This window comes from Stenella coeruleoalba (genome assembly GCF_951394435.1).
Source record: "Stenella coeruleoalba genome assembly, chromosome: 17".
Lineage (NCBI taxonomy): Eukaryota > Metazoa > Chordata > Mammalia > Artiodactyla > Delphinidae > Stenella > Stenella coeruleoalba.
Genome location: NC_137163.1, coordinates 67,210,972 through 67,231,944, shown reverse-complemented (window position 1 = coordinate 67,231,944; position 20,973 = coordinate 67,210,972). Strand labels below are relative to the sequence as shown.

Sequence of the window (20,973 nt, the reverse complement as noted above, 5' to 3'; positions counted from 1 at the left end):
CAAGAAGAGAAATTGGAACCTTTATCCAGCTTGCCTACACTACACGAATTAGTGGAAGGTACATCAGAAATAAATTAAACATGTATGAGGCATTGATTGAAGCCAGGGAAGCAAAAAGTTGTACAGGGAAATGTTTCCTTCATCAATGACTACATGGCTCAGCTGTGATTATTATATGACAGTATTAATGTCAAACTGAATTATTAACCAAAAATGACTACACTAGGTGAATGGAGGAATGGGTATATAAGAGAATGAAATCCTCATGTTTCATAGTGTGAAGTCAATACATACTAATATTGAAAGAATCAAAAACAGTAATTTGTGTTATAATTTAGGAATTTGATAGTAAATACGAGAAGAAAGTGACCTGAACAGCTTTTCTCTGGGAAACACAAGTCAGAGGTGAGGAAGAGACCAGAAGGCAGCTTTTTAAAAAAATGTGCGATAAGCTGTGTAAAGTTATTTGACTTTAAGTAAACAAATAAGAAAGTAAAATTTAATATGCAATGATGTTAAAGAATGGTATCACTCAGATGACTCTTTGTTGAGAAAATTCATTCCTCCAGCTCTAATTCTTATTATAAAATATAAGAATCTTAATGTTTTTCTCCATGGGAATAGGTATGGAAAAGTTAAGCTTATTAACAAGAAATTTATGAGTATAAATTTTAGTGAAGCAATGTACATTTTCCAGTGAATTTATTTATTTATCTATTTGGGCATATGAGAAAACTCAGTGATGTTTTCTAGACCTCTCTGCACTCAAGAAATTTACCAAGGGTACTGGAAATATGAAAAGTACAAAAATAAAAATGGGAGAAATTTTTACAGAATATTGAATTTACTTAGAAGAAATGGTTGTGAAACTTGCTTTATTGTATTCTGCATAGATCTAACAAAATATGTCACAGACGTAAGTTGATACAGATTGATTTCCATAAAACACAGCTTTGAGCAGGTCACTCCAAGCTCAAAAACATAACTTCTGTCTTATCACCTACAAAATAAAGCCTGAATTTCTTGACATTTAATGCTTTCTATGCTCCACCCGAAAAACGTATTTCCTAGGTAATTTACTGCTGTTCTCCTTTGTGTACCCTTCAGGATAGTCAAAATGAGATTCCAGCAGTGCCTCATAATCAATCCTTTATTTATTGTCTCTATGACTGTTTGTTTGTTTGTTTGTTTGTTTTTTGTTTTCCATTGACTAGTCGGCATCCTCTTCCCTCATCTCTAAAATTCTGTTTATCTTAAAAATTATTATTTTATCCTAAGAGCATTTATATATTAAATTTGCATAATTTAATTTAGTTTAAATATATTTATGCTTACAATTATTTATCTTAAAGATTATTTTCTTAAGAATTAAAAATAAATTATTTTACCTTAAAAATCAACTCTTTTTTTTTTTAAATCAACTCTTAACCTTACATCTCTTTCTAGCTATTATCTGATCTAGATTCTGTCTTTTACAGATATGTTTCTTGAAAGGACTTAAAAATGTATTTTAGATTTAATTAGGTCTTTGGCTACCTTAGCCAAAGCAATGTCAGTAGAGTGTTGGAAAGTTACAGAGATAACTGTAGATATCTCATAGAGATAAGTAAGAACTCAGAGAAAGCAAATGGAGGTCTTTCTAGGCTAGCTGTGAGCAAACATTTTTCTTTTGAATTTATATTATATATAAATTATTCCATAATATATACATAATGATATATAATATATACATAATATATATAATAATATATATATTATTCCATAATATATTATGAGAAAGAAGGAAATTCTGCCGTTTGTAACAACATGGCTGGACCTTAAGGGCATTATGCTAAGTGAAATAAGCCAGACAGAGAAAGACAAATACTGCATGATGTCACTTATATGTGGAATCTAAAAAAAAGAAAAAAAAGTCAAACTCACAGAAACGAGAGTAGAATGGTAGTTGCCGGAGGCAAGGGAGTGGGGAAATAGGGAGAGGTTGCTAAAAGGGTACGAACTTTTATTTATAAGATAAAGCCTGAGGGTCTAATGTAAATTATGATGACTATGGTTGAGAACACTGTATTGTATAATTGAAATTTGCTAAGAGAATAGCAAAAAAAAAAGTGAGGTGATGGGTGTGTTAATTAACTCGCTGGGAGGAATCATTTCACAATGTATACGTACATCAAATCATCAGGATGTTTGCTTTAGATATCTTACAATTTTATTTGTCAATTGTACCTCAGTAAAGCTGAAAAAAGAATAAAGGGGCCAGGAAATACAATGTTTTTGTATATCTAGAATAACAATGAAACCAGACAGTTCTGAATCATGAATGCTGTGTGGTAGGAAAACTATAGAATAAGTGGTCGGTTGATATGTCCACCATATAGATCCGACGTGTTTTGGTAAGACTTTTTTCTCTTCATGTTTAACGTAGAGTAACACTTTCCCTACTCCCCTGAGAAACTGTAAGTGGGGTCAAAAGTTTTGTCAAGTAAACTGTGGGATTGCAAAATCATATTGCAGACAAACATTTCCAGTCTTCCAGTTATGCTGTGAAAAAAGAAAATGACTCATTAGATGTGTGAGAAATTGTGAGATGACCAGCAGGATACACGCTTCTCTCTGCATGAGAAAGTCCAGAGTGGCCATGAGGTAATCACTTCCTCCTTCTACGCCCAGAAGAGAACTGAACTTGGCCTGCCTTGTTTGAGAACAGACACTGTGCAGAGGAAGGGTGCTAATTGTTTATCATGTTGTATCCCAAATTCATATTATTGTGGGGCGTTCCTGCCAGGCTTGCCATACGGGTTATGCGGTGAGCCTCAATCAGTTTATTTCAATTTAAATAAAGTGTATGGTACGACTGCTGAGTAAAAATGTTGTGATGTGTGTATGGCCTGAAAGGGTAGTCAGAGAATCATGACAACACATGACATCATAGCAGAATAAGTGGTGTCTTACAGACTGGGACCTAAGGTTCCATTCCTGTGCAGAGTCAGATGCTGAGATGTCGTTTCTCACAGCCTGAACATCCTCAGACACTCACACTGCCTAGTCTAGGGGAAGAGAAAGCTTTTTGCTCAGAATGCCTCTTTGAACCTAAAAAAGCTGAGGGGCCTATATGGCGAGCAGAAAGCCAGGTGGCTAAAGCACGAAGTGTGTGGACAGAACGGGAGGGAAGAGGCATGCCAGGGAGCAGCCAGCCAGCGCTCTGGCCGCGTTCCACGTGGGGAGGATGAAGGCGTCTGTGTTTCTTTCTTCCCTTCTTGCGTCTATCAGCTTCTCTAACTCACCATCTTCTAACATCCTTGCTCCCAGCCTGTATAAACGCTCGGCTGGCCCACAGTGAACAACAACTATTTTGCTTGTATTCTGGGGCACAAAGAGGCTTCTACGTAAAATTCATTTATCATTAGAATCATTAAACTTGAGAAGTAGTGCTGTGATGTTGCCAATGTTAGATTGTCTGGGCTGGGGATTGAAGGGAAGATCGTTTTTTAAATATTCATAGACAATACAAAAACAAATATATAATATGCGTTACTCTAATTGATTTATCACATGATTATGTAGCGTATGCTGTGTGTCAGATATAGTTCTAAGTATTTTTATTAATAGTAACTCATTGACTTCTTATACCAGTCCTACAGGTTAGGTTCTATTATTTACATACGTGTCCTACAGATGAAGAAATTGAGGCTCAGGGAGATGAAGTAAATTGCCCAAGGTCACACAGCTAGTAAGAAACTAGTTGGGGGCTTCCCTGGTGGCGCAGTGGTTGAGAGTCCGCCTGCCGATGCAGGGGACACGGGTTCGTGCCCCAGTCCGGGAAGATCCCACATGCCGCGGAGCAGCTGGGCCCATGAGCCATGGCCGCTGAGCCTGCGCATCCGGAGCCTGTGCTCCGCAACGGGAGAGGCCACAACAGCGAGAGGCCACAATAGTGAGAGGCCTGCGTGCCGCAAGAAAAAAAAAAAAAGAAACTAGTTGGGATTCAAACTCAGATAACCTGCAGAGTCCCTACCATTAATTTAATGCTGTGCTGCAGTGTGGTGACTAAAGAAAACACGTGAAGAGAGTTCAGTAGCTCATTGTAGTTGCTAATTCGATTGTACTTATTTTCTTTATGGAGTCCAACATCTGGGGAGTGCTTAAAGATTGCTCAGGTGCTGAAAAACGCTGTCAGGCATTTAAGGGTCTGGCAGTACAGATAACTTGAAAACCCTCCAGCTACAAACACCAGGAATTGCTCAATAAATTATAACTAACATCCTTATAAATGCATGACTGAACGGCTAAGAAAGGCCGGGAAATTGCCTTGGGCCAGAAATGAAGAAGGAACGGAAAATCAGGACAGGTGAACTGCAGAGCTGACGCTCTGACTGCCTGGAGGTTATTTATCTCTTTTAATAATATAGGGGCTTGAATTTAATACCAGTGCAGGGAGAGTTAGGACTGAGACCCACGCCTTTTATAGGGCTACCCCTTCGGTGTGAGTGAGAAGTCAGGAAAAGCGAACTCTCAAAAGTTGTGGGAAGGATTAAAAATTTCTACAACCACTTTGGAGTGCAATGTAATCACGTCTCATGAGTTTGAATATGTGCATCCTTCTGACCAAGCCATTTCTTTGCTAGGCTTATACCCTGGAGAAATTCTAGGCCATGGAAAAATCAGACATGGACAAGAATTTTCTCACAACATAGTTGCATCAGTAAAAACTTAGGAGAGTAGATAAGTGAATTATGCTATATTCATACAATGGAATACAGTGCAGTGAACATCAATGTCCTGTAGACATGTATCATCAGGGATAATTCTCAAAACCTTCACTTTTGTGAAAAAGAAAGATAAGTTGCAGAGTATTTGCAGCATTGAGCCTAAGCGCTGAAATATAGAAAAATCAGAAAGAATTTTAAAAATTATAATTCTTAACCTCAAGAAAAAAAGAAACTAAAAGCACTTCTAATTATCCCTCTCCAACACAGAAGCTGTATCAGCAATGCAGATGTAGTTGGCTTCCCTTTGGCCCAGCGCCTACCCTCCAGACAGACCCTCAAAACAGGTCTTGGAGCACAGCGAGAAAGAAGTGGTTTTACTGAATGTTTTCTACTTACAGGAATATATATATATATATATATTCTCATCTATTTCACCAAAATTCAAAGCAAATCAATATACCTGTAACTCTCCTTCCACCTACACTGCATCTTTGCCTCTCTGGCCTGGCCAAGTGTCTCTCATTTCCTGAATCCGCACAGATGAACATAGTCCCAAACTTACGGCAAAGTCGTTTAATTCCCTTTTGCTTTTAATCCTGCATTTTTAGCCCATCATGCGGCTCACCAAATAAAGGACCATTTTAAGGATCTGTTTATAACTGTGTGTGTGCTTTATAATAACATTTTTTTCCATCACAAACAATTAAAAAAACCAGGAGTCAAAGAAGACCCTGGGACATACATAACAATTAGTGTTATTTCTTAAAAAACATTTTTATTGAGATATAATTCACACAAAATAATTCACCCATTTAAAGTGTACAATTGAATTTTTTTAAGGACGTTCAGCAGAGTGGTGCAGCCAACAGCACAATGAATTTTAGAACATTTTGATCACCCCTAAGAGAAATCCCCATACCTATTAGCAGTCACTCACCATTCTTCCACCTTGCCCCCCTTCACCTCCCCAAACCCTCTCCCCCATTACCTGCCTCCTGCTCTCCCACCAGCCTTAAAAAACCCCTAATCTACTTTCTGTCTCTAGACATTTGCCTATTCTGAATATTTCACATCAGTGGAAGCACACGATATGTGGTGTACTGTGACTGATTTCTTTCACTTAGCATGTTTTCAAGGTTCATCCATGCTGTAGCATGTATTAGTACTCCATTCCTTTGTATTACCACATCATATTATATTGTATGGACATACCACCTTCTAGTTAATCTTTCATCAGATAATGAATATTGGGTATTTGGATTATTTCTACTTTTTGGCTTTTATGAATATTGCTGCTACAAACAGTCATGTATAAGTTTCTGCGGCGTCATGTGTTTTTCTCTTGAGTTTATACCTAGGATGGAACTGCTATGTAATATAACTTGATATTTAACCTTTTAAGGAACTGCCAGACCGTTTTTCAAATTGGCTGCTCCATTTTCCATACATACCAGTAGTATATGAGGGTTCCAGCTTTTACACATCTTTGCCAACACTTGTTATTGTTTATCTTTTTGACCGTAATGAATAATGATGTTAGGCATGTCTTCACGTACTTATTGGCCATCTGTATATCTTCTTTGGAGAAATGTCTATTCGGCTCCTTTGCCCATTTTTAATTGGTTTATTTGGTATTTTTATTATTGAGTTGTAAGTGTTATTCATATATTCTAGGTATGTCACTTATCAGAAGTATGATTTGAAAATATTTTCTCCCATTCTGTGGGTTGTCTTTTAACTTTCTTGATGGTGTCCTTTGCATCAAAAAGGTGCTTGTCCTTGATGATGTCCTATCTATTTTTTCTTTGTGCTTTTGATGTCATATATAAGAAAGCATTACTTAATCCAATGTCATCAAACACCTTTGTTTTCTTATAAAATTTTATAGTGTTAGATCTTATCCTTGAGATCCATTTTGGGTTTATTTTTTGTATATAGTATGGTAGAAGTCCAGCTTCATTCTTTTGCATGTGGATGGCCAGTTGTCCCAACACCATCTGATGAAAATATTGATGAAAATATTGATCAACACCATTTGATGAAAATATTGAATTACTTTGACACTTCTGCCTAAAATCAATGCACCATAAATGTGAGGCTTTATTTCTGGACTCTGAATTCAATTCCATTGATATATATGCCTGTTCTTATGCCAGTACCACACTCTCGATTACTGCATGGCTTTTTAGTAAGTTTTGAAATAAGGAAGTGGGAGTCTTTCAACTTTGCTCTTCTTTTTCAAGATCATTTTGGTTATTCTGGGTTTCTTGCATTTCCATATGGATCTTAGGATGAGCTTGACAAAGAAGGCAGTTGGAATTCCAGTGGGAATTGTGTTGAATCTGTAGATTAGACGGTGAGTATTGCCATCTTAACAATCTGTGAATACAGGGTATTCATTTTATTTAGATTTTCTTTAATGTCATTCAACAATGTTTTATAGTTTTCAGAATGTGAGTTTTATTACTTTTATTAAATATATTCCTAATATATATCTTTTTCATGTTATTATAAATATGATTGTGTTGATTTCCTTTTTGGGTCATTCACTGAAAATGTGTAGGAATACAACTGATTTTTGCATCTTGATCTTCTGTCTTGCCACCTTGCTAATAAATTGATTTACTAGTTCGAATAATTTTTTTAAGTGGATTCTTTAGGATTTTATATATACAAGATTATGTCATCTGCAAATAGAGATAGTTTTACTTCTTCCTTTCTAATCAGGATAATTTCTTTTTTTTCATTTTCTTGCTTAATTGTGCTGGCTAGACCCTCCAATACAATCTTGAATAGAAGTGACAAGATTTTTAATATATTTTTATTTTTTAGACTCTGTCTCTCTGATTTCTTTCTCTCTTACGATTAGTGGTAAAGTATTAAAATAAAAGCTTGTGTCTTTTTTCCTTAGAAGCAGCAAAGGAGGAATGAACTGGAGGAAACCAAACATTGCCCTACAGCTATTGTCTGAGAAGAACAAAAAGGGAGAAAGAGGAAATGGTGACCTTTAGTAATATGAAGAAGAGAAAATCAAACTGGGGCTCTCATGCCTCCTCCAGGAGACAAACAGTGTGCAGGAAACTGGTCTGGGCCTGAGACATGTTTTTGAGAATGGACAGTATGAAAGTTTATGGAGGTTCCTTGTCAAAGCACGAAGCTTACTCATTTTAGAATATGTATCAACGTATGTAGGATTACCACACAATCAAGAGTGCTTTAATGTAATTAGATCTCAAAAATTTTTGCTGGAGGAAAAAGTTCATTTTAAAATAACTCCAAACTTCTCTAACTTTTTCTTACATAATTCATGCACATCAAAAATCAAATTCATCAGTATCAGGTATTAAATGATCTACTTACTTCTTGTGGCCGGGAAAGAAATAGATTACTTTAAACTAGGCCTAGGTAGCTTTTGATATGCTAGTTTTTCTTTATTTTGAGTTTGAAAATGAGTATGTGTCATCAAATAAAAGTTTAAAAATATTAGACTGTCAACAATAACTTCCAAGTTAGGCCTTGATGTTTTTTTCTCCATAGTGCTTCTCCTTTTTTTTTCCTAAAACTGTCATTTGAAGTCCATTAAAATATTAAATACAGACAAATAAAAAGATATCACTTAAATCTCCAATTTTTCATAAGTAGCAAGCAATACAGTGAAATGAGAGCTATTTTAAACTAAGAGGTAAGATATGAGAAAATGAGAAAGTCAGTCTAGCATTACTTGGTCAGATATTTCTTACCTTTAAAATGGGGAAAAGAAAGGAGGAAATATGGGTTATCTCTGAAATATCTTCCAGTATAGCCAAAAGCAATAATACAAGGAATATCCATTTATTACCTGCTCCTTGGCATGCTCCGTGCTAAGTGCTTGATATATTCTCATGGGAACCTCACAACAGCACTAACTTAGGAGGAGTCTTTTTAGTATCATCTAATGGTATATCTGAGAGAACTGAGGCTTAGGCAACAACTTGTCAAAATTCACAAGTTGGTATGTGCTAGAAGCAGGGTTCCAATCCATGGAGTCTGTTCTGTGTTCTTTTATGAGACGGTCAGTCAGGTGTGGCCACAATCGCAGACACAGGACAGGCTCAGGAAAACAGATTTTTATATTCACAGGTCCTAGAGACAGGAGGCAGGACATACAGGGCCAACATGGGGGACCTCAGAAAGTAGGAGCGAGGGGAAAGCTGAGGTTAGACCTTTAGGGTTTTCTTAAGAGTCAAGGCAGGGCAGAGTGAATAGTTTAAGATTGGCTAATTTAAATACTTTCCTTGGGCTCTGAGATATAAGGGTGGTCCTTAGTTGCCTACCTGGCCCTGGGATGATTAAGGCAAAGGGATATTGACTCATAGGTGTCTGGGCCAGATAGAAGTGGTCTGGTTCTGGATTGGTTAGCTTACATATCAAGGGCACACGCTTTGCTGTTTCTAAGTACTGGCTAGCCTGAGGAGGGGCAGTCTCTCCCCAGTCAGAAAGGTTCTCAAGATGTCAAACGCCAAAGATAAAAACTGTATGATGTCACTTATATGTGGAAATGAAAAAATAATACAAATGAATGTATATGCAAAACAGAAACAGACTCACATATACAGAGAACAAACTTGTGGCTACCAAAGGGGAGAGGAAAATGGAGAGGGACAAATTAGAGGTATGGGGTTAACAGATACATACTACTATATATAAAATAGATTAGCAACAAGGGTATACTGTATAGCACGGCGAATTATACCCACTATCTTGTAATAACCTATAATGGAGTATAATCTGCAAAAATACTGAATCGCTGTGTTATACACCTGAAATGAATATAATATTGTAAATCAACTATACTTCAATTAAAAAAATTTAAAAAGATGTCAAACATCATAATATACAGGAAATTTTAAAATGTGAACAATACAGAGTCTAACTTCAGAGCCTATGCTTTTAAACAGTCTCCAGTGTTGCCTCTTTTATTCTAAAAATGGTTAGTGAGAAATTACCAGAAAATTATATTACAGTGTTCACATATCTTTCACATACTGTTGAAAAATAGATTGATCAGTTGCATTAGAAGTGCAGTAAATGGTGTGATTGAATACTGTTCTAAATAGAAATAGCTTTGAAAGTAAAAATAGTACCAAATAAAAACAAAAAGAGAGAGAAGTAATTGAGGTGTTGATGGGTATTCAAAACAATTGAAGTAGAAATTGGTCTTGTGTAATAAAATGAAAGGACACAAGCTTCGGAATAACATGGACTTGGATTTTGTTTTTCTCACCAACTAGTAGGGGATGTTATTGAGCTGCTCTGGGCCTCGGTTCCCTCATCTGTAAAATGCAGTGATAATGATCGGTGATCGTGGTGTGGAGCTGTGTGTGTAGCTGACCCACAATTCAATCTCGGGTTTGACCCCAAAGCCCGTTTAATTACCTTTGAGAAAGGTACACTCTAAGGGAAATAAAAATGTCAAAGGACACTTAAGCTAGCAGGTCAAATACTGAACAAATACAGAGACCATTTATTTTCTCTTAGAAGCAGACAGGACACATATTCGAAAAATTCAGTCTTGCATATTTCATTTCATAAGGTGCCAGTCAGTGCCTAATTTAAATTTTTCACTGGAGGGAGACTATTGTGAAATTAAATATTAGGAAATAGAAAAGGTTAACCATATTTCTTTGTTCCCTGCTTAAATTCCAAAACAGCCTTACTGTCATTGCTTTAAGACAAGTTTTTACATAATGCCATTTTATTAGAGATAATGAAATGAAAAGGAGAAAAGATTATATTTAAATACTTTGTAAATACTTAGAATAATTGTGTATTGAACAAAATCAACTCAGTTTATTATGCATGAAAAGGGGGATTTAGACATAAATGACTGAGGACGTGGTTATTAAATATGCCTCATGGTTACCTAATGAATTATCAGCATTTAATTAATTCATTGTTTCTTTCCTTCCTCTGTTCTTCCATCTGTCCACCTATCCATTCATTCATTCGTTCATTAAATTTTTGGTTTCCTAATCCTCCCAGGTAAAGTTAGTAAGTTTAGCTGCTGTTCCTCATGACCTCATCAGAAATCTTTCGTGGTAGATATATAATAATTCAGTGTGATTCTCTGACGTTTGTGGAAGCTTCGCGCAAACCTTAGACATCACAAAAGAAACCTCTCTGACTCTCAGGACCAAAATCATCAGAGGGTTGGAGAGGGATGGGTATTATCCACAGAAAATAGACCAACATTTGCTTTGGAAGGAGGGAGTCTGCTGACTACTTTGGGTACCATAGCTTCCAGAGTGCTTTTGCAGAGAGCTGTCATCCCTTTTTTTTTTTTTTTTTTAAATTTAAATCCCCTCTAGGCAACGGTGGTTCCACTAATTCTGCTAAAATGTACCTTTAGCCTTTAGTGCTGGAGTGGTTGTGATGTGCCGCATTATAGCTGAGCATTAGCTGGCATTTACAGAGATGTGTGTTTGAGAAATAGGTCCCGTGTTACTTATTCCTTGATAGTTAGATTAGAGCAATAGCACATCCTGTCCTAGGCAGAGTGCCTGACTCTCCCCAGGGTGCACACCAAGTAGAATTGTTTTCCTTTCTAAGTCATCCTTTGTTTGTTTAGTTGCTCTTATTTTCTCCTCCCTTTCAATAAATTTAGTATCATGTTATAGTATTCTGTAGCATTTTTCATTGTTTAAGCTGTTTTTCTTAACAAAGACTCTCACTTATTGGTATGAAGAATCAAGACAGTACCATTTTGGAAATTATAAGTAAAAAGCATGTCGGGGTTAACAGTTTATTAGTAATTAATATCAAAGCTATCTGCAGTTTGATATCTGTAGATTTACTTTAAATGATTCATGATATAATGCAAATAAATGTTATAAAAAGTTATTGACATAAAGTATTTTAGATGGTGATTGCTTATAAACATGCCATATATTAAAAGTTAAATATTAAAACCTAATTTTTAGGGCTTCCCTGGTGGCGCAGTGGTTGAGAGTCCGCCTGCCGATGCAGGGGACACGGGTGCATGCACCGGTCAGGGAAGATCCCACATGCCGCGGAGGGGCTGGGCCCGTGAGCCATGGCCGCTGAGCCTGCGCGTCCGGAGCCTGTGCTCCGCAATGGGAGAGGCCACAATAGGGAGAGGCCACAACAGTGAGAGGCCCGCGTACCGCAAAAAAAACAAAAAAACAAAAAACAAAAAACAAACCTAATATTTAAATGTGGAAATTTAAGAGATAGAAATGTCACCTGAGAAGGCTGGATGCAGGATTTCACAAGCTGGCAGTATCATTTGAGTTCTCAATTTAGGAGGTCCAGTGAGTCGATGTTATCAGTTCAGTTAGAATCAGTCCCAATATGATTGATTAGCATTATTCAAGCTCTCAAGAGACATATAAGCCAGTTTGCCAACGTTTCCATTTAGTATGAGGCCAGAAAATTACATGGGTATCTGCCACCCAGGTTACCTCCTTCCCCATATAAACATAGTAGGCAAGTCAAAGTAGTCACCCAGATACCTCCTGGTACAAACAAGTTCGAAGCAAAGGAAGTGACACTGGTAGTCAGAGCCTTGAGAGGCAGTTGAGTGGTGTTTAAAATACTACCCTCGTTCAAATACGGACTTTGCTACTAACTAGCTGGGACCTTGGACAAGTTGCTTACCCTCTCTGTGTCTCAGTTTCCTCATCTGAAAACAAGGGGATGTGACGCTTATGTGCTGGGTCCTGTAGCTTTTTGTCCTACTCGACAGATGTGGATAATCACCGAAAAGTTCCTATTGCCTCTCCTTTTACCAGGCTTCTTGTGGAAACCTTTCTTCCCTTATAAATAATTTCTTTATGTAGAGTAATAAAATTGAGTAGATCATTTTACACTTTATACTCACCTTACAGCTCTCTTTTTGAATTTAGAAGTACCTTTCTTATTTCCTTTAATTAAGAGACTATAATATCCTGTCTTACTGCTTTGATTTGCAAGACATTCTACGTAGGACTTCTTCAGGTAATTGGTTTGATACAGCTTATGTGAATTTTGCAAGTCTAAATCTCAGGGACTTGATAATGATGGTGGTGATAATGATGATGACCCTTTATTGAATCTTTCCTCTGTACCTGGCCCCATATGCATGCTTCCTGCATTAGCTCGTGTAATCCTCATAATAAACTGATGAACTATGTACTATTTACCTTTAGTTTACACATGAGGATACTGAGGCTAGAGAGGTTAAGTAGCTTGCTGAACATCACACAGCTAGTAAATGGCAACGCCTAGATTTTATCCTGGGCTAGAACTCTGAGGTCAGTGTTCTCAACGATAATGCTGGTAGACTCCCAAATAATGTGTCCCCCCACCCCCTCCCCATTTCAGCTAGATTTGAACCACCACCTAAGAGTACACAAGAAAACACTCTACATTTTCCTAAGGAGATACTAAAGAGAGAATCAAATTCAGGGAAGACCTAAATGATCCTTCACACATGCTAACACAGATATTGGTCCTCAGGCTAATCACAGATCTAACAGTATGTGGAAATCAGTCTTTATAACTAAAGGTATATTATACTATGTGAAGTGGTAATAAATATTCTTGCATTAGCATCAAAGTATACCCAGGCATCTTTTGACTTCTTTCCTGAAACATGTATTTTGAAAGTTTCCATATATAGAAATCCCACTATGTAATAGTTTTATGTGGTTTAAAGCATAATTATCATTAATTTTTTGACAATTTGTAATTTAATTGAAATCAAATTACATTTAGGAAGCTCCCCATTCAGGACTTTTCTATGCCCCCACTTGTCTGCTTTATCTCTTCCAGAACTCCCTTTATTTCAGTCTCTGAGGCCACCTCTCCACTTAATAGGACAAAAATGAAAATCCTGGGTGATACACTGAGTTCTTTGGGAAAATAGAAGTCTCTGGCTGTTTTAAAGTGGCAAGGTGAGGGAATTCCCTGGCGATTCAGGGGTTAGGACTTGGTGCTCTCACTGCCAGGGGCATGGGTTTGATCCCTGGTCGGAGACTAAGATCCTGCAAGCCGTGTGGTATGGCCAAAAAAAGAAAAAAAAGAAAGTGGCAAGGTGAGAGAGATACAGGAAGGGGACAAATACGCTTCAGGCTAGCAGCCTAAATTCAAGAAACCCGTATAGAGCTTCTCTGTTTCTTATTTCAGTATTTAATTAATTTCAAGGGATTACATTGTTTATACTTCCTAATTAGGTCTACTGGCCTTCACCATTGTTCTCTTGTCTCTCATCAAAAATTATTTGTTTCAGGAGCTGTGCAAGATGCAGTTACACAAGGGCTTTAGAACATTCTATAAATTGGATTCTGTGTATTTGTAAATTATGCTGATAGGCACTTCTGTAGCACAATGAGGTCAAGACAGTCTCACTGAAAATGGCCTTTTCATGCTGTGCTCGAGCCAAAATAAAGGGAAAGCATCATAAAGGTACTGTGCTATGTTTGCAGAAGAATGCTGGTCAATTCAATCCAAGACAGTGGTTACAGACTTCCCTAGTGGCGCAGTGGTTAAGAATCCGCCTGCCAATGCAGGGGACATGGGTTCGAGCCCTGGCCTGGGAAGATCCCACATGCTGTATAGCAACTAAGCGTGTGCACCACAACTACTGAGCCTGCGCTCTAGAGCCCGTGCTCTGCAACAAAAGAAGCCACCGCAATGAGAAGCCCGTGGCGCACAGCAATGTAGAGTAGTCCCCATTTGCCGTGACTAGAGAAAGCCCGTGCGCAGCAACGAAGACCCAACGCAGCCAAAAATTAATTAATTAATTTTAAAAAAAGTGGTTATTTGTCAGCCAACCTTAAAGAGACTAAATGAAATTCTCAAAATGTATAGCAATAGGATATTAATTAAAGATATGTTTATGAAAAACATATTGTATGAAAATATACTATGTTGCATGCTATAAAGTACAAGAGAATTATTAAGATACAGTTCATGATTTTAGAGAGTTTGCAATTTAAAAGAGAGACTAAAATATGCATGCAATTAATTAAATGGAAGAAAACAAAACATAAATGACACATGTCAGAGGCAAAGTTTAGCCTGAAAGAACATAGCTGGATTGAATTGAGCTACTAAAATTTAATTAATTCATTTAACTGCTATTTATTGAGTACCTACTATGTGCCAGGTCATGAGACATAACCCTTTCTACCAAAGGATACTGATATCTGGAAACTAAATTCTTGACTAATTTTCAGGATACAGGATAAGAAATGGAAGTAGCTTCAGCTTGAGTTTGAAAATACTGAATCAAAATCTGGCCCAATCAATTATTCATTGGGGGACTTGGGCAAATAATTTATAATCGTTTAGCTTCATTGTAGAAGTCAGAGGGTCATCTTTGATTGCCTCTTCTAATTTCATCCTACATAAAGGTAATCAACAAATGAGTCTTTAAATGTTCCTTGACTATTTCCCATCCTCTCCATCCTTTTATCTCCCGTCCAAAGGCTGGCCCTCATGATTTGCTTGTGGATTCTGTACCCTAAATTAGTTTTGCTCTCCCTGTATCATCCTTTTTCAATCTATTATGCATGTTGTAACCAAAGCAATCCTTCTAAAACTTTTACCTGACCATAACACTCCTCTGCTCAAAACTCTTTAGTCACTTCTCATCACCCAGAAGATGCAAGCCTGTGTCTCTTAGCAAGTAAGACCTTTAATGAGCTGAACTCTGCTTACATTTTTAACCACACACGCCAATCTTCCTCCATATCCACCCTATGTTTCTCTAATCACCAGGCTGTTTTGTGCCTCTGTGCCTTTGCATATGCTATTTTTTTTTTTTTTTTTTTTTTTTTTTTTGCGGTACGCGGGCCTCTCACTGTTGTGGCCCTTCCCATCGCGGAGCACAGGCTCTGGACGCGCAGGCTCAGCGGCCATGGCTCACGGGCCCAGCCGCTCCGTGGCATGTGGGATCTTCCCGGACCGGGGCATGAACCCGTGTCCCCTGCATCGGCAGGCGGACTCTCAACCACTGCGCCACCAGGGAAGCCCAGCATATGCTATTTTTTTAATGCTGAAGCCTGCAACGTTATCCCCATCCTCACTCCACCAATGCTATCTGGAAAACTTTAAAATTTTACTCTTCCTTTGACAGTTTGCTCAAACACAATCTCCTTCATGGAGCGTTCCTTGCTTATTCGGGCACAGGTCATTTCTTCATCCTTCGGTATGCACACAGCATGTTTTATTTATCTATGTTAGCACCATGCATTGTAACGTCATTATTCGTGTATATGCCAATTGCCTCAAAAAGACTGAACACCTGAGAACAAAGACAAGGCCCTTCACCTTTGAATCGTCACTCTTAACGTAATGTCTGCCATGGAGAGCCTGTGCAATAAATATTTATTTTAGTAATGAAGTCAGGTTTGGGCATAAATGGAAAGAACGAAGAAACGCTTTGTGGAGGAGACGGTATTTAAGGTAGGCCTTGAAAAACTTCTGAAATGTTTCCTGAATTTTAAAAATGTAATTTGGGGATGTCCAGTGTTTTGATATACGTATATACATAAATGTATATATCTTCATGCTCTTCCCTTTACTGCTTAAGTATTTTGCCAGCAAAGCTTTGTCTTTTCCATTCAAGGCCCTAGATGCAGTGCTCTGAGTATGGTGAAGGCTTAATAAGTAGGTTAATAGTCTGATTTAAAGAAGCATCTTCCTCAGTTCTCTTAGAATAAGGTACTGTTCTGATTCTCCAGTGCTATGTGTGGTGTCAAAAATGCCTGCCTTTTTAGCTGAGTCATAGATGGCTGTGTACCATACCTAATAGCAAATAAAAATGTTGATATTCACTCTCTATATTTAATTTCTCTTGAACATATTAAAAATATATATAAGTGAGTATGCTTTTGATCCACAACGGAAAATATGTGAGAACCCTGGGCACCTCACTGCTATTCAATTTAGCTCTCCCTGGGCAGATCACCTGAGTCTGATTGTAAAAGTATTAACTTGGGCATCTTTTCAATCCAAATCATGTCTATTTCAGGTTATCAGTGATGGTTATGCTCTTAGGTATTCTGGCAGAATAATAATCTGAATTATTAAATAGAATTAACAGTACTTTTGGGGATATTCCATTCTTAACTAGTGCATGTTTCTACTTAAGTAGTTCATTTAAAATACAGATGAAAAAACACTGGGACTTCCCTGGTGGTGCAGTGGTTAAGAATCCGCTTGCCAATGCAGGGGATACGGGTTTGAGCCCTGGGCCGGGAAGATCCCACATGCCGCGGAGCAGCTAAGCCCATGCACCACAACTACTGAGCCTGCGCTCCAGGGTGTGCGCCTAGAGCCCGTGCTCCAAAACCTACAACGAAGAGTAGCCCCTGCTCGCCACAACTAGAGAAAGCCTGCGCACAGCAATGAAGACCCAATGCAGCCAAGATAAATAAATAAATAAATTTATCAAAAAAAAGAAAAAGAAAGAAAGAAAAAACACTGACAGCAATAAAGATATTATGAATTACAGAAATCTAGAAAGTGGCGAAAGAAAAGGAAATCTACTCTGTTGCAGTCTGCTTTAGGATAACTGCTCCCTTCATTCTAACTTTCATGTTTACTAATATAAATCTTTTTATTTTGATAGCACATCATGGTTAGGAGACAGGGAACTCGTCACTGGAGGCCTCAATGATTGCTTTTTTTTGTTTTTCGTTTTTCCACAAGAAAGAGCTTGTGAAGGAACCTCTGCTGTCTGGAGATCTTCCCTCGGAAACTGCTGCATGATAAAAAGTTCCTGGCTAAATTTGAGGAGCTCAGGAAGCATCTATAGGAGACATCGTTAAGTGCACTAGCGTAGTATTTGAGATGTAGCTATAGATATATAGCCATAATTACGTGTGGGTTGTAATCCACATAATTATACGAGGATTAGGAAGGCAAACTGGGAGGGAGGGCTGGCTCGCTTCCATCTCTTCTTCCTGTCAAAAGCTAAAGGTTTGCCCCAGCCTCTGGGCGTCTGCACCTTGGGAGTTTCCAGCTGAATTCTCCTCCCGTCGACTTGCTCCAAGCCAAGCCAGACCACCTGAAGGAAGGCAACTTCATGTTCGTGGCAGACCCTCAGACTCAAGCACCTTCTCACAACTCTCCCCATCTCGGCCCCTGAGCTAGCGGGGGCAGCGCAGCAGGTGCGAGGAGAGGCTCAGAAGGGGCGGTGGGGACGACCCCCTTTCGAACTGCCTTTGTAGCTGCCAAGGAGTAGCCAACAAGCGCCAGATTTATGTGCACTTTGAAAGAAGCACCTTCACCATTGGCTTTCGGAGCGGCGCTGTCGCTAGGGAGCAGCGGGCAGGGCGAGCAGAGACTGGGGAGAAGCCCGGGCGGGTGTTCCCGTAACCTGGGAGAGCGGGCACCCACCGTCGGCGCGGACACGCACGCACACGCACGCTCCCCGCGAGTTCGAGCCCCGCGGCCCCGGCCCGCCCGAGGGCGCCCCCCTGCGCCGTTCTAGGCAGAGCCGCGCCTCCCGGCTCGCCTCCCGCCCCCTGATTCCCGCCGCTGCTGCCCAGAGAGACAGGAACCTGGAACCTCTGCTCCAGGTGCCCCCGCGCGGGCGCGGCGGAGAGCCGTGGGGCTCGGGGAGGAGGAGAGCGCGATGAATGAGTGCTCCCTTCGCCTCCGAGTTGTCTGAGTTGGCGGCGCCGCGCCCCGGCTTCCGGCTCTCGGCGCCCCACGCGCTCGCGGCTCCAGCGGCTGCAGCCCACGTCCGCGCCGGGAACCGAGCTCGCCGCGCCGCGCCGCGCCGCGCCGGGGGAGCCCGGGCTCCCGAGCTCCTGTCCCGGCCCCGGTCCAGGGGAAAGCAGGGGTGTCCCCGGGCAGAGGCGCACGGCCGCGCGGTCTCCCGCACTCTCCGCGGCCCATCGGTCTCTCCATGGCCTCTCATCAGCAATCCCGGATCCAGGCTTACCTGGAGAAGAACAAGATCGGTCCCCTGTTTGAGGTAAGGCGCTGCAGGTGCGGGCGGTCCCGTTTGTCTTTGGGGGGTTCCGGACACCCCGGAGGGAAGGAGGGAGACAGAAGAGATGCGCGGGAGGGACGCCCCTGTGGCCCCAGTTCTCTCTCTCTGTCCGGGCCAGGTGTCCTGGAACGCGGCCGCGCGGGCGGTTCTTCGGTTACTTGGGCGCGGACAGGTAAGCTCTGGAGGGACAAGCCTTATCCTGGCATGGCAAGTTTGAGGTGTCTGACTGTCTTGCACCTTGCAACCACATGCACGGGGCCCGGACAGGCTGAGACAGACGGATGCACACACTCAGCCTTACACACGCTCACTTTCTTCCTGGAATTCACACTGTCTTGCGCGTTTTTCCCCAAACGTAGGCAGTAGTAGAACCCGTAAAAGGTGGAGGAAGTGCTTAGCAATGGGATGGAATAAGGTTACCTGGGAGAAAACTGAACTGGTAGGAAGTAGGCTTCTGTAGGTGCGGGCGTGTGGAATGAAATTGCCAAGCTGAGGCGCTGACATGGGTCTCTGGATGAAAGGAGAATCCTTTGCCTTGCGGCCCCCCTACCTGTGTTAGGGGGAGAGAGGGGGCAGAGAAAGGTTCGGGAAAAGCACACGCGTATTTATGGGAAGGAGACAGCTCTGAGCTGTTTTCTCTCGCCATCAAAGAATTGATGACAAAAATACAGTAGGAGAATGGAAAAGTGGGAGAACAGGAGAAAATGAGAACGGGGGACTGAAACCAGGCACCGGCAAAGCGTCCCTCCGGTTGCCAGGGCGCTGGGTAGCTGCAGAGGCCAGCGGGGAGGGACGCCCACGGTCCCCTCCTTTCCTGTCCAACCGTCCAGCTGGGCACGGACCCGCTGCGAGAGGACGTGGGAGGGTCGAGATCCCCGCCCCCCCGCCAAAAAAATCCGTTGTGGTCATACTTGGGCGTTTACATGACCGCGGTGTCTTAAGGCTGAAACGAGGCAGGAGGAAAGAGATAGCAGAGGATGGAACACTTCTCCAGGACTGAAGAGAGGAGAATGATAACTGCAGAGAAAATAAGACTGCGAATTAATGTCCCAGCACAAAAAGGGAGAGGACAAGGGTGTGATCATAACGGGTTTCACATAACCAAGATTTGCAAAATCCCTTGTTTTTCTGACCAACTTTTAAGTTAACCATGTACTGTCTTGGGAGATATGACCATTATCTCAACTGAGAATCACTGTTGTATAGTCATAAAGTCCTACAATATATGTCTTGATTCTTGTTTTTGCGAAAAGTGTTAGCAAAGGAAGTGCATATACAAAAGCGGAGTAGAATTGCTGGAGCTACTAGAATTCCTTTCTTTGCCTTTAGTGTAAAGATTAGAGACTATACACTGTATTTAAAGGAGAAATATAATAACCCTCTGTGGCACAGTGTGTTAATTGTATCAAAAGAAACATAAAATAAATACATTTAGAGGGTTTCTTCTCTAGAATATAAGTACATTTTCCTAGGGAGAATAAATGAACTGTTTTTAATAGATGCTATTCTCATTTGCTGACTTTTATAATTCCCAAGATTCTCTCCAAGTGACAGTAATAGAGTTTGGAATGTATGTAAACTTTCTATATACATAATTAGGAAATAAATCCAACTTGGTTTTAAATGCTCACTTTTTCAGTTCCACTGCTGAATCTTAAGGGATGGCAGAATTGTTTCGTAAAATCATTAGACCTCCTCACTAAAAAACAAACAAGGACAAAAGTATATGCTTTGTATTTTATTCATTTTTTTTGGTAACATATTACATTCATCCCCATTAGCTTGGATTGCAGTAATGAATAGTTAATTTTTAAGGGTTGATGTGCACTTTAAATAATTAAAGGGAGAAAATGGATAAGTTCTCTTCTACTGAAATCAAGTCCTTATGCAACAGTTTTGATCATGAGAGAGCATCGTTTTGAGAGTAGAATTACATGTACTTTACAAAACTGGAAAGTTTCCTCATACTTGAAAACCAGTGGAACTAGTGTAAAATGGACATATTGAGCTATCATTCTCCTCAAAGCTCCCAGGCCTTTGGTTAATAGTTCTCATAAAAATTGCTTCAAGAGATCAGAAGAGGAGCCTAGGAACCTGAATTTAGTAAGAAGTAGCACAAATGATGGTCACATATTTAATTCCTGGGCCACATTGTAAGAAACAGTGACATAAGCTAAAATCTCCATTTACCAGTTACAAATTGAAATAGGTGGTACCAAGTTTTATTATCTGTGCTTTGTGGTGATTTTTTTTTCGTGCTGAGGCACTGGCATTAGT

General features: G+C 40.0%; 2 protein-coding genes across 2 annotated transcripts in view; both read left to right on the top strand.

Annotated features, from left to right (window-relative positions):
• PREX2 (phosphatidylinositol-3,4,5-trisphosphate dependent Rac exchange factor 2) overlaps positions 1 to 7,730 on the top strand; it is a 359,933-nt gene extending 352,203 nt beyond the window's left edge. Inside the window, exon 42 of the transcript XR_013824731.1 lies at positions 7,621 to 7,730. The gene's annotated coding sequence lies outside the window, so the exon portion shown is untranslated. The remainder of the gene's footprint in view (positions 1 to 7,620) is intronic.
• Positions 7,731 to 18,247: 10,517 nt separating this feature from the next.
• Positions 18,248 to 20,973, top strand: part of LOC307176407 (uncharacterized protein C8orf34 homolog) — a 333,767-nt gene continuing 331,041 nt past the window's right edge. Inside the window, 2 exon segments of the mRNA XM_079902445.1 lie at positions 18,248 to 18,446; positions 18,449 to 18,678. Of these exon segments, the coding sequence (XP_079758571.1) occupies positions 18,338 to 18,446; positions 18,449 to 18,678 (339 nt within the window). The 5' untranslated portion in view covers positions 18,248 to 18,337.